The 13,230-nt window shown below is 44.6% G+C and overlaps 1 protein-coding gene across 1 annotated transcript in view; it reads left to right on the forward strand.

Annotated features, from left to right (window-relative positions):
- LOC126214884 (glycoprotein-N-acetylgalactosamine 3-beta-galactosyltransferase 1-like) overlaps positions 1 to 13,230 on the forward strand; it is a 54,787-nt gene that overhangs the window by 13,647 nt on the left and 27,910 nt on the right. Inside the window, exons 2-3 of the mRNA XM_049941529.1 lie at positions 1,175 to 1,375; positions 4,912 to 5,041. Of these exons, the coding sequence (XP_049797486.1) occupies positions 1,175 to 1,375; positions 4,912 to 5,041 (331 nt within the window). The remainder of the gene's footprint in view (positions 1 to 1,174; positions 1,376 to 4,911; positions 5,042 to 13,230) is intronic.

Below are 13,230 nucleotides of genomic sequence, written 5' to 3' on the forward strand. Positions count from 1 at the left end.
TGTTCCTCAGTGTCGGACGACGGCAAGGAGGAGCGTCGACCTGGTTCGAAGGCGTCGGTGGGTACAATGAAATTGTCAAACAGGTGTTGTGAAGATGTACTGGTCTCCTCAGCGTCCGGTGCGGGAGCCTGTTCGGCGGCAAGGTTGTCAGGTGGGACGTCTGCACCGTCCGTTGGTGACTGGGACGGTGGGACGTGCCGATCGGAAGGACCGGGCGACGGACTGGACGAAACTGTAGACGTGGCAAGAGCCGCTGCGTAAGTGACCGGTAGGGCGGTCATCGTGGGTGTGACGGACGCTTCCGACAACGGGAGCTGCGCGACACGTCGTTGAATGCATTCAGACCGTAGGTGACCTTCTTTCCCGCAACCGGAACAGGTCCGAGGTTGGCCGTCGTACATTATAATGGCACGGCAGCCTCCGATACGTAGATAGGAAGGCACGTGTTTCTGCAACTCGATGCGGACCTGTCTAACACCGTTTAAAACTGGATAGGTCTGAAATTGGACCCATCGTTCGGCAACATGTTCCAGAACGTTGCCATAGGGACGGAGCGCCTCGATGACGACGTCTGCAGGTAGTTCGAACGGCAGTTCGAAGATCCTTATCGTCCGTGTGCCGAGACCTGCGTGATCGACGGTAACGGGTCCGACGTTGCCGTCGGAATGACAGAAGCGCAGTCCACGTTTTGCCTCTTGAAGCACCTTGTCGCACGCCGCATCGTTGATCATTTTGACGTAGACGGTACTGCTAACTATGGACAAGTGGATACCAAGTAGATCCGTTGGTGGTATTTTAACTTCACCGCGTAGAAATCGTTCTACCTCCAGGGCCTTGGGTCGGGCGAAGTCGGAACAAAAGTTGAAACGTAATGTCTTCTTCCGATAGTTGTGCGCCATGGTGGTCTAGAAGGAAAACGGCACTTACAGCGGCCGAAGTAAACACAAACACACCGTGCGCGCCTCGCCCGCAGCGCTCTGGCGCGTGACCGCCTCGCAGCACTGCCGGCGGCAGACAGCCGCTCGGCTAATCCTGCGCGGCTAAGCTTCAACAAAATCATATCTGTACGAGACCAGAAGAGTCTCTGAAATTTGGTAATTTCATTTATCTCTAATGATCTCATCCTCAACAGAATTATTAGAGGGATATTTTCGTGACTCTGGTTTGTTTGCAGGCCCGTGCAACTACACGCTGTCTGAATGGGCGCAGCAGCGAGTGCGCATACTGTGCATGGTGGCTGCGCGGGCCGACCAGTGGGGACCCAGTGCAGACATTTCGTCGGGGCAGCTCCAACCACACAACTCGAGCGCCGACGCTGTGCGGGGCACGTGGTGGGCACGCTGCGACCACCTGCTCTTCCTCAGCTCCCGGCCGCGTGCGTACCTGTTATTCATAAAGCCTCGTCTAGAGATCATTACTATTATCATAATTTTGTAGCACTCTAATACTGATTTTTCTCAGTTAGTAGCGTTAATGCGGTGGCGGTTACAGGTTCCTCACATAGTCCACTCTTCCAAGTCCTTTGCTGTCTCTGACAGAATTACAATGTCAGAATTACAATGTCATCGTAATTGTAATTCTGTCAGAGACAGCAAAGGACTTGGAAGAGCAGTTGAACGGAATGGACAGTGTCTTGAAAGGAGGATATAAGATGAACATCAACAAAAGCAAAACGAGGATAATGGAATGTAGTCGAATTAAATCGGGTGATGCTGAGGGAATTAGATTAGGAAATGAGACACTTAAAGTAGTAAAGGAGTTTTGCTATTTAGGGAGTAAAATAACTGATGATGGTCGAAGTAGAGAGGATATAAAATGTAGACTGGCAATGGCAAGGAAAGCGTTTCTGAAGAAGAGAAATTTGTTAACATCGAGTATAGATTTAAGTGTCAGGAAGTCGTTTCTGAAAGTATTTGTATGGAGTGTAGCCATGTATGGAAGTGAAACATGGACGATAACTAGTTTGGACAAGAAGAGAATAGAAGCTTTCGAAACGTGGTGCTACAGAATAATGCTGAAGATAAGGTGGGTTGATCACGTAACTAATGAGGAGGTATTGAATAGGATTGGGGAGAAGAGAAGTTTGTGGCACAACTTGACTAGAAGAAGGGATCGGTTGGTAGGACATGTTTTGAGGCATCAAGGGATCACAAATTTAGCATTGGAGGGCAGCGTGGAGGGTAAAAATCGTAGAGGGAGACCAAGAGATGAATACACTAAGCAGATTCAGAAGGATGTAGGTTGCAGTCGGTACTGGGAGATGAAGAAGCTTGCACATGATAGAGTAGCATGGAGAGCTGCATCAAACCAGTCTCAGGACTGAAGACCACAACAACAACAACAACATAGTCCACTCACTACACACATGTCTTTTGCTTCGTCCCGTGCGTTGCTGATGATAAAAGTGAGACATATGCGTACCAGATTCTATATATTTCAAGAAATGTCTTCTCCAGTTTGTAGATAATACCTGCAATCGTCCGGAAATTGCTTTAATACTCTCTTCGAAACAGGTAAATGAATTAATTCACAGCACGACACAGCAGTAACTATATAAGGCTGTATGCATTATTATTATTATTTCTTTCCTTTCTCAGACGTTATGTCTGGTTAAAAATGGAAAGTGACGCGGACCTTGATCAAGCGTGACTTCCTTTTAACTGTACGGTATATGTTACATTGCATTTAGGAACTTTCGGGTAATTGAACATGTATCAATAATTACAGATTTCTGTAGTTGTATATATACGTTTGGATGTAGCTCTATTGCATTGATGTACTGGTGGATATTGTGTGGTATGACTCCTGCAGTTGATAGTATAATTGGTATGATGTCAACTTTATCCTGATGCCACATGTCTTTGACTTCCTCAGCCAGTTGGATGTATTATTCAATTTTTTTCTCCTGTTTTCTTCTGTGTATTTGTTGTATTGGGTATGGATATTTCGATTAGTTGTGTTAATCTCTTCTTTTTATTGGTGAGTATGATGTCAGGTTTGTTATGTGGTGTTGTTTTATCTGTTATAATGGTTCTGTTCCAGTATAATTTGTATTCATCATTCTCCAGTACATTTTGTGGTGCATACTTGTATGTGGGAACGTGTTGTTTTATTAGTTTATGTTGTATGGCAAGTTGTTGATGTATTATTTTTGCTACATTGACATGCCTTCTGGTGTATTCTGTATTTGCTAGTATTGTACATCCGCTTCTGATGTGATCTACTGTTTCTATTTGTTGTTTGCAAAGTCTGCATTTATCTGTTGTGGTATTGGGATCTTTAATGACATGCTTGCTGTAATATCTGGTGTTTATTGTTTGATCCTTTATTGCAATCATGAATCCTTCCGTCTCACTATATATATTGCCTTTTCTTAGCCATGTGTTGGATGCGTCTTGATCGATGTGTGGCTGTGTTAGATGATATGGGTGTTTGCCATGTAGTGTTTTCTTTTTCCAATTTTCTTTCGTCGTATCTGTTGATGTTATGTGATCTAAAGGGTTGTAGAAGTGGTTATGAAATTGCAATGGTGTAGCCGATGTATTTATACGAGTGTTTGCTTTGTGTATTTTGCTAGTTTCTGCTCGTTCTATAAAGAATTTTCTTAAATTGTCTACCTGTCCATAATGTAGGTTTTTTTATGTCGATAAATCCCCTGCCTCCTTCCTTTCTGCTTAATGTGAATCTTTCTGTTGCTGAATGTATGTGATGTATTCTATATTTGTGGCATTGTGATCGTGTTATTATTATTAGTATTACTATAATTAGACTGGTTAGACACAAAGCATTATCATCCCGAAGTCGTCTAATTTGTGACAGTTCAGAAGTAAGGAGTCCAGCAATCAAGTGATTCACAAACAGTAAGTGTAGTGCACACATTTCGATTTGCTGACTTTAAATGGGGTTGCAGTGAGCAGGTCTAGCAAGTGCCGCAATAAAGAGACGCAATGCAGGGGCAGTATGTTTTGCAAGAAGTGCATACCCTCGCTGTGGATAGTTAGCTTTCTTATCTGAGAAGGAGTTCTGGTAGCAATTGCGATTCAACGCGAACTCCTTCAGTTCCTTCGCCATTCATTCTATTCCCCCTCCCCCCCCCCCCTCACACACAAACTAAATATCATTCATCTTTCGTCATTTTAAAAATAAAAATGTGCCAAGAAAAGTCTTTGACTCTACAGTTTAGTTAGTTGCAAAAGTTAGTGATAATGTGGGGGAGAGGAGGCAACAAGTGGCAGGGGGGGGGGGGGGGGGGGGAACTAGCTAATGTCTGATTGCACACAGGCGTAAGGGTCTAAGAAAGTATATATGAAGATAGTAACTGTTCTCGAAAGAACAGATACCATTGATGACCTTGCAGCTTCTTTAGAATAAATGATAATTAATTGAAACCCTCAGCTGCCGACAGGTGTTGTTGATATACCCTGCTTCGGAGAGCTGAAAATGTGTGTCCCGACCGGGACTCGAACCCGGGGTCTCCTGCTTACATGGCAGACGCTCTAGCCATCAGAGCCACTGAGGACACAAATGAATAGCGCGGCTGCAGGGACTTATCCCTTGCACGCTTCCCGTGAGACCCACATTCCCAACTGTCCACAATCTACATATGTAATGTTCCTAATAGATATTTGCCCATCCACTCATTAATTGCGCACACTAAGGTGACGATTCCTGAACGCTTTGAAGATTGGATTTAAAAGTGAAATCCGATCATCCACGGCATACTAGCCTGAAATATTTTATTAATTGTGACATTTCCTACCGTGAAAGTTTACATTTTATGCATCTGGAACCCTTTTGCTTCTAATTACTGTTTGAATCACATTCTGAACACTGACCATTCCTTTTTACACACAATCCATGTGAGATAAAGACCCTGTGCTGATAGAGACGTGCTCCGCTGTTGTGTTTTAGATCCTGTTGTCCCGACAGTAGTGATGGACACCTCGAAGACTCCATGGTCGCAGATGAGAACAGCCTTCGAGTTCGTCGTCAACAAGACTGAATGGCACTTCGACTGGATACTCAAGGTCGATGACAAGGCGTAAGTACTGTCGATACAGCTTACTGGCACTTCCCTGCTCGTAAACTGTTAACTTGAAGTCTATGGACAAATAGTATGTCTCCATCTGCAAGCAGATGGAGGCATACTATTTGTCCATAACAATGGAAAATCCAGGATGGAATGTAACAATGAGAATGAAAGTTGCTACTCACCATATAGCGGAGATGCTGAGTCACAGATAAGCACAACAAAAAGACTCTCACAATTAAGACTTTCGGCCATTAAGACCTTCGTCAACAATAGACACACACACACACACAACTGCAGTCTCAGGCAACTGAAACACACACACACACACACACACACACACATAAAAACACACGCAACTCACACACAGAACTGCAGGCACGCTCAAGTGTGGTTCCAGTTGCCTGAAACTGCAGTCGTGTGTGTGAGTTGAATTTGTATGTGTGCGTGTGTGTGTGTGTGTGTGTGTGTGTGTGTTTCTATTGTTGACGAAGGCCTTAATCGCCGAAATCTTTTATTGTGGAGTCTTTTTGTTGTGCCTATCTGCGACAGAAACACTGCTATATGGTCAGTAGCAACTTTCTTTCTCATTATATATATATATACGGGTGTGTGTGTGTATGTGTAAGCCAAAATATTATGACCACTACCCACCCTGATGTACGATGGTGTATGGTGACATTGCAGGCATGTTGCAGGCAGTACATTAGTGGAGAAGACACAGAGGGGGATCGCCCTAGCGAATATATGGGGTGCAAATGGGAAAATACATTGAGATAACTACTCTGACAAAGACCAGATTATTGTTACTCAGAACCTGTGAAGGAGTATCTGAAAATGGCAAAGCTGTTCGAATGTTACGTGCAACTGTCACGAGCATCTACGGAAAGAGGTAGAAGGACAGTGGAACCAGCACTAGGCGCTAAATGGTTGGACGTCCACGACTCTTCACAGAACGTGGGGTTCAGCGGCTTAACTACCCTGTAAAGTAGGATATATGGTGATCTGTGGCATCTCTCCGAAACAGCGCGATGCTGGTGGATGCACAAGTGTTTTGGAGCGCACCGTTCCACCACATTGTCGAACATGGAGTTCCGCATCAGACCACCCCTACGTCTTCACATGTTGACCCAACAACACTGTCAATTATGATTGCAGTGGCACGGGACCATCAGGATTCGACCGTCGATCAATGGAAACGTGTCGGCTCTTCGCATGAATCACATTCTTGCTTCACTAGGTCGATGGTTGTCTCTACAAACGGCATCATCGAGGTGAAAGGCAGCTCAAAACGTGCAGCACGCCACAGATACTGGTTGGTGAGAGTAGCGTTATGCTATGGGAGATATTCTACATTGAATGCATGGGACCTGTGGTAGTAATCGAAGACACGCTGACAGTTGCGAACCATCTGCATCCCTTCATACTTGAAGTCTTCCTCGACGGCGATGTCATCTTTCAGCATTATAATTGCCCATATTTCGGAGCCCAAACCGTGCTATAGTGTTTGAGGATCATTGTAGTGAACTGACGATGTCTCAGAGACCAAATTAGCCTGACGTAACTCTCATGGAAGCTATGTGGGTCGCTATCGAGCGCCATCACCGCGTAGCAAATCAGCAGCCCGTTATTTACGCCTATTACATAACCTGTGCATAGACATCTAATGCCGCATACCTCCACAAACCTACCATCAAAACATCAGATCCCTGATATGCAGAATCAGTGATGCATTTCGTTCCAAAGACCGACAAAAAAGTTATTAAACATATGGTCATGATATTTTGGCTCATTACAGTGTATATATACACATATCAGAAAAAGGATTGCATCACACCCGATTCCCAGAACTCCTGACGGTAGACGTTGACTGTGGGTTCAAAAATGGTTCAAATGGCTCTGAGCACTATGGGACTTAACTGCTATGGTCATCAGTCCCCTAGAACTTAGAACTATTTAAACCTAACTAACCTAAGGACATCACACACATCCATGCCCGAGGCAGGATTCGAACCTGCGACCGTAGCGGTCACGCGGTTCCAGACTGTAGCGCCTAGAACCGCTCGGCCACTCCGGCCGGCCTTGACTGTGGGTATTGTATCATAACACAGTCCCTTCGACCAGAGATGTCAGTAAACCCGCACAAAATTGTAAACAACCTGGCATGAGCAGCGCCTATTAGATGGAGGGGATCTGACAGCCAATCAGTTCCAGTCATTCCACGAGGAAGTAGGTAAACAGCTCGTGTTGTCTGTAGTTCAACCATGCCTAGATACTCATACCGCTGTTCGATCGCTTCCACATTGTCATTTTGTGCCAGGAAAGGCTCTAAACAAGTGAAGTTGCAGGCGTCTCAGAGTGAACCATAGCGATGTAGTTCGGACATGGACGAGATACAGAAAGACAGGAACTGTCGATGACATGCCTCGATCAGGCCGCCCAAGGGCTACTGCTGCAGTGGGTTAGGCTCAGAGGAACCCTGTCAGCAACGCCACCATGTTGAATTATGCTTTTCATGCAGCCACAGAACGAAGTGTTATGACTCAAACTGTGCGCAATAGGCTGCATGATGTGCAACTTCACTCCCGACGTCCATGGGGAGATCAATCTTTGCAACAACGACACCATGCAACGAATTACAGATGTGCCCAACAGCGTGCCGAATGGACCGCTCAGGATTGGCATTACGTTCTCTTCAATGACGAGTGTCGCATATTCCTTGAACCAGACAATCGTCGGAGACGTGTTTGGAGGCAACCTTATCAGGCTGAACGCCTTAGACACACTGTCCAGCGAGTGCAGCAAGGTGGATGTTCCCTGATGTATTAGGGTGGCGTTATGTGGGGCCGACGTACGCCGCTGGTGGTCATGGAAGGCGCCATAATGGCTGTATGATATGTGAATGCCATCCTCCGACCGATAGTGCAACCATATCAGCAGCATATTGGCGAGGCATTCGTCTTCGTGGACGACAATTCGCGCTCCCATCGTGCACATCTTGTGAATGACTTCCTTCAGGATAACGACTTGCTCAACTAGAGTGGCCAGCATGTTCTCCAGTCAGGAACCCTGTCAAACATGCTTGGGATAGATTGAAAAGGGCTGTTTATGGACGACGTGATCCACCAAACACTCTGAGGCATCTCCGCCGAATCGCCGTTGAGGAGTGGGATAATTTGGACCAACAGTGCCTTGATGAACTTGTGGATAGTATGCCACGACGACTGCAGGCATGCATCAATGCAAGACGACGTGTTACTGGGTATTAGAGGTACCGGTGGGTACAGCAATCTGGACCACCATCTCTGAAGGTCTCGCTGTATGGTGGTACAACATGCAGTGTGTGGTTTTCGTGAACAATAAAAAGAGCGGAAATAATATTTATCTTCATCTCTGTAACAGCTCCATGTAATAAGTCAGCGACCTACAAAATTGGGTATAATGATTGTATGCGTTGGGCAAACTGGTAGAAACTTGCAGATACATTTTAAAGAGCACGTAAAATCTAACGATAACAATACAAGTGCTGTTGCACATCTCCTAAACAACGAAGATACATCCAAAAAGTTAACGACAAGCTCCAAATTTTACACTACCCTAAGAAAGGGAAGCAAATGAATATCATAGAAGAAATTAGATAGTCAACCTGATACACTTCTTAATGAGTAAACAGATCTTCATAACAAAAAATTCGTTGATAAGTTTAGTCACATTCTGTTATGACACAATCAGAAAGCGTTTATAGTGCCCACAGTCTGAGCCTTTAGCAAATAGTAACAGGGTCGCAACAAATGCCTCTTGAAGTGTCTTCGAATACTAAGCAATTATCACCATAGAATTAAATACTCTTCAGAAAATTTACAGTGTCAAGAAAAGCCATTCTTGAACACTATAGTAAACAACACAGTCTTACAAAACGCCACTAACTGGAAGACAAATAATCAAGTCCCTTGTGATACAACTGGTATAACAAAAGTTAAAGTTCTAACAGGCTACTGTGGAACACAGTCGTCGTGAATGCTGTCAGTGCTGAGCACGAGTAATGGAAAAGATAGTGTACCCATAGTGCGTTTAAAATAAGTTGCGACTTCTGACAGTTGAGTACGGAGCGAGTGGAGGGAAGCGCTGTTGCCAGCGTGGGCTGGGCACATCAGTAGGTGAGCACAGTATAATGGATAGTCAGGCCAAGTCGGGCGAACTGCGACCTTTCTCAAACGATTTTAAAGAAAGTTCTCGTTAATAAACTCTGATTCTCGCACATCATTCGTTAGCTTCATTATGAACTGCCTATCATTTCGTTGATGGTAGTACACTCATGCTCATAAATTAAGGATACTGCTGATACATGGTGAAACAACGCTCTGGTGGGCGGTTTGTGAGTTTAAATCACCTCAGGGTATGACCATGCAGTGCATTTGACCTGCGGTCGTCGCACGGTGGCGCTGGCAGCAGTCCACATATGCAGAGGTGTGTTGGTGCATGTCAGAGTCCAGTGCAGCGAGTAAGTGTGACGTGTTAATGGTGACTGTGTGTTGAAAATGGCTCAATGAACATATATTGATGACGTTATGAGGGGCAGAATACTAGGGCGACTGGAGGCTAGTCAAACACAGCAGGTTGTACCTCGGGCCCTCCGTGTGCCACAAAATATGATTTCAAATGTACAACACCACAAGACGACTGATATCTCACAAACAGTGCCCGCAGACGGCCACGGAGTACTGCAGGTAGCCTTGCTAGGGACCTTAGCGCAGCCACTGTAACAGTTGTCTCCAGACACACAGTCTACAGACGACTGAACAGACATGGTTTATTCGCCCGGAGACCTGCAAGGTGTATTCCACTGATCCCTGGTCACATGAGAGCCCGTAAAGCCTGGTGTCAAGAATACAGTTCATGGTCATTGGAAAAGTGGTCCCAGGTTATGTTCACGGGCAAGTCCAGGTATAGCCTGAACAGTGATTCTCACCGGGTTTTCATCTGATGTGAACCACGAACCAGATACCAACCTCTTAGTGTCCTTGAATGGGACCTGTATGGAGGTCGTGGTTTGATGGTGTGGGGTGGGATTATTATTGGTGCACGTACACACCAGCATGTTTTTGACAGAGGAACTGTAACAGGGCAGTTGTATCGGGACGTCATTTTGCACCATTATGTCCGCCTTTTCAGGGGTGCAGTGGGTCCCACCTTCCTCCTGATGGATGATAACGCACGGTGCCACGAGCTGCCATCGTGGAGGAGTACCTTGAAACAGAAGATATCAAGCGAATGGAGTGGCCTGCCTATTCTCCAGACCTAAACCCCATCGAGCACGTCTGGAATGTTCGCAGTTGACGTATCGTTTCACGTCTTCAAACCCCTAGGACACTTCAGGAGCTCAGAAAGGCACTGGTGCAAGAATGGGAGGTTATACCCCAGCAGCTGCTCCACCACCTCATCCAGAGTATGCCAACCCGTTGTGCGGCCTGTGTACGTCTGCATGGTGATCATATCCCATATTCATGTCGGGGTACATGCGCAAGAAACAGTGGCGTATTGTAGCACATGTGTTTCGGGACGGTTTTCTCAACTTATCACCAATACCGTGGCCTTACGGATCTGTGTCGTGTGTGTTCTCTATGTGCCTGTGCTATTAGCGCCAGATTCGTGTAGTGCCACGTTGTGTGGCACCACATTCTGCAATTATCCTTAATTTATGAGCATGAGTGTAGTTATTGCGATATTTCGATAATAGGTAAACTGAAACTTCCTGGCAGATTAAAACTGTGTGCCCGACCGAGACTCGAACTCGCTGCAGAGTGAAAATCTCATTCTGGAATAGGTAAACTATTGCAAGAAATCTGTAGTCTGCAGGGAAAAATAGGTGTCGCTATGAATTTGTGTTTTGTGCGTGTAATGTTGTATGTTGCTGCATATCACGTACAGACAGTATATAGAATTATTCTTTAAACTTGGAAGGATCGCTATCTGCTTCCAATATCGAGGAAATGGAATGTATGTAAAGCGCTCGGTCATGAACTCGTGAGCGGTCAAAAAACAAGAATGAAATATTCATAAATTCCTCGTATCTCATAAATGGCTTGAAATATCGAAACAAGATTTGGCGAATGACGGCGCACAAAGACGAGAGTGTTTTGCCATATGATTAATATGCGAAACTTCCATGTCTACCGCGAGATTCAAAAGACTACAGATTTTTCAATGAAATAGTCGATAGCTGGTGAAACGAGAATCGCTGTGGGTTTCGCAATAGTATAGGTGAAGAAGTTCCACGTTTATTTTTACACTGAGAATGGGCTGTTCATAAAGTATCGACCTGACTTTAGAAAGTTTGGGAGATGAATATTTCTAAACTCTGCTGTGTTTTGACAAAAGAAGCAGATTTTAACATTGCAACAAGATAAGTTACGTATTCCTCAAAACTCAACACAGTCCTTCTTCATGAATCAATGTCTCTTCAACTACCTGCTTGGTATGGCTGACAACTTAATACCAGTCCTGTCGTGTAACATTTGCAGTGGCTTGTTTTATCAGCATTTCCATCTCAGTGAGCGTGAACTTCTTGCTGCGTTTTGCCAAATTACTTTTCACCTGGGCCCATGTACTCTGTTGGATCAAATGAGCATGATAAGGAGGAGGCCTGATTCAACTATACCCCTTACGGTTCGTCGACCTGGTAGCATGGAGTTTTGGCTTATACAGCACTACAAGTTCCATTAAGGGGAGGTTTACTATCTTTTGGTTCAAAAAATCGATTTTTTAAAATTGCATTTTTAGATCCATAAAAGTGTTTAGATTCCACCCCTGAAACGGTTTTACCGAATACGGAACGGAAAGGTTTGTTATTCGCGGTTGAACAAAACAATGCACCTGTCTGAAATCGGCCTTTTTCACGCACCAGTTTATTTTCTTTCGGAGGACGAGCTATATTACCGGTGCTTGGGAGGAAACACAAAATTCAAATGAAAGTTTGAACGCGTGTGTTTGGAAGTTAGCCTCCAAGCATTTGCATTTTGGTACGAAGACTGTGGAGATTGCGACTTTCCTGTCAGTGAGCAGCTTCAACGAAGGGTATTCAGCAATTCTGAATACCATGACGACGATGGACGTCACCCTGGGACTCTATTCGACGCAGTTCGCCAAGCATTCGGACTACCACCGCATTCGAGCGGCCGAAAACCGCTTCTCACCGGCCGTACGAGCGGCTATGGAGCAGCACAGGATGGCCCACATCGCGTAGAACGCCCTCTATGAGGAAGAGGAAGTACTAGTTTATGGACACGGAAAAGCATATTGAACGTAAGTTGCATAATACTGCATTTATATGTAGTCAAAACTTCAAACGCGTTTTTCTCGAAATGACTTTTTTCTTATCGCGCGGTATGGTGTCTGCAAATCTACTGAACCGATCCACATGATTCTTTGTTTCCGACAAAGCTAACTAAATTATCTAGGAGTTGTACCACTTTTATTCCGATCCATCAACTATAAATATTTTTACTTGGCCGACGAAGTCGAAAGATCGATGAAAAATCACTTTTTGTCGAATGGCCGCCATTTTGTTTCCTATGGTCCAAATAACTTAAGCGAGGTAAAACTCCTAAAGAGTCTTATATACTTCGCTAACGTCAACTCAGTTTTGATTTCAGATGAGCCGGCTGACATGTGATATACCACGCGTGCAGGTCTACATCGAAATTTTGTTTCGTTCCGACGGCAATTCCGCCTTTGCTCTTCGACACATCTGATCGAAAAAAATTCAAGTTTGTACAGGAAATGTCAATAAACATTTTGACCAAAATTCACATTGATATCTATAACACATCTCGAGAAAAAAATTCTCAAAGAATATGCTTTTTTCGGGCCAAAGATAGTAAACCTCCCATTAACTTCGCCTTATAAATTGCTAGGTTCAACTTTATCTCATGGAACATTTCTTCGTACCCAGAGCAAAATATCCGCTTTCCTCCACTGCATTGTTGGAGATTTATGAAATAGAACAGATTGGTATGGTGTTTTGTCCATTATTACTGTCGATTTTCGAGGAATGTTTTGCAGCACAACGTTATATTCCCAGCCAGTGAAAGGTGATCCAGGACGACCTTTTATTGTAAATCTCTTATTCAGATGTAGTGCGCTGTTATTAATGCAATGCAAACACAAAACACTTCTTCACAGTACCTGACGACCACAGAACA

The sequence above is a fragment of the Schistocerca nitens genome, chromosome 12 (assembly GCF_023898315.1).
Source record: "Schistocerca nitens isolate TAMUIC-IGC-003100 chromosome 12, iqSchNite1.1, whole genome shotgun sequence".
Lineage (NCBI taxonomy): Eukaryota > Metazoa > Arthropoda > Insecta > Orthoptera > Acrididae > Schistocerca > Schistocerca nitens.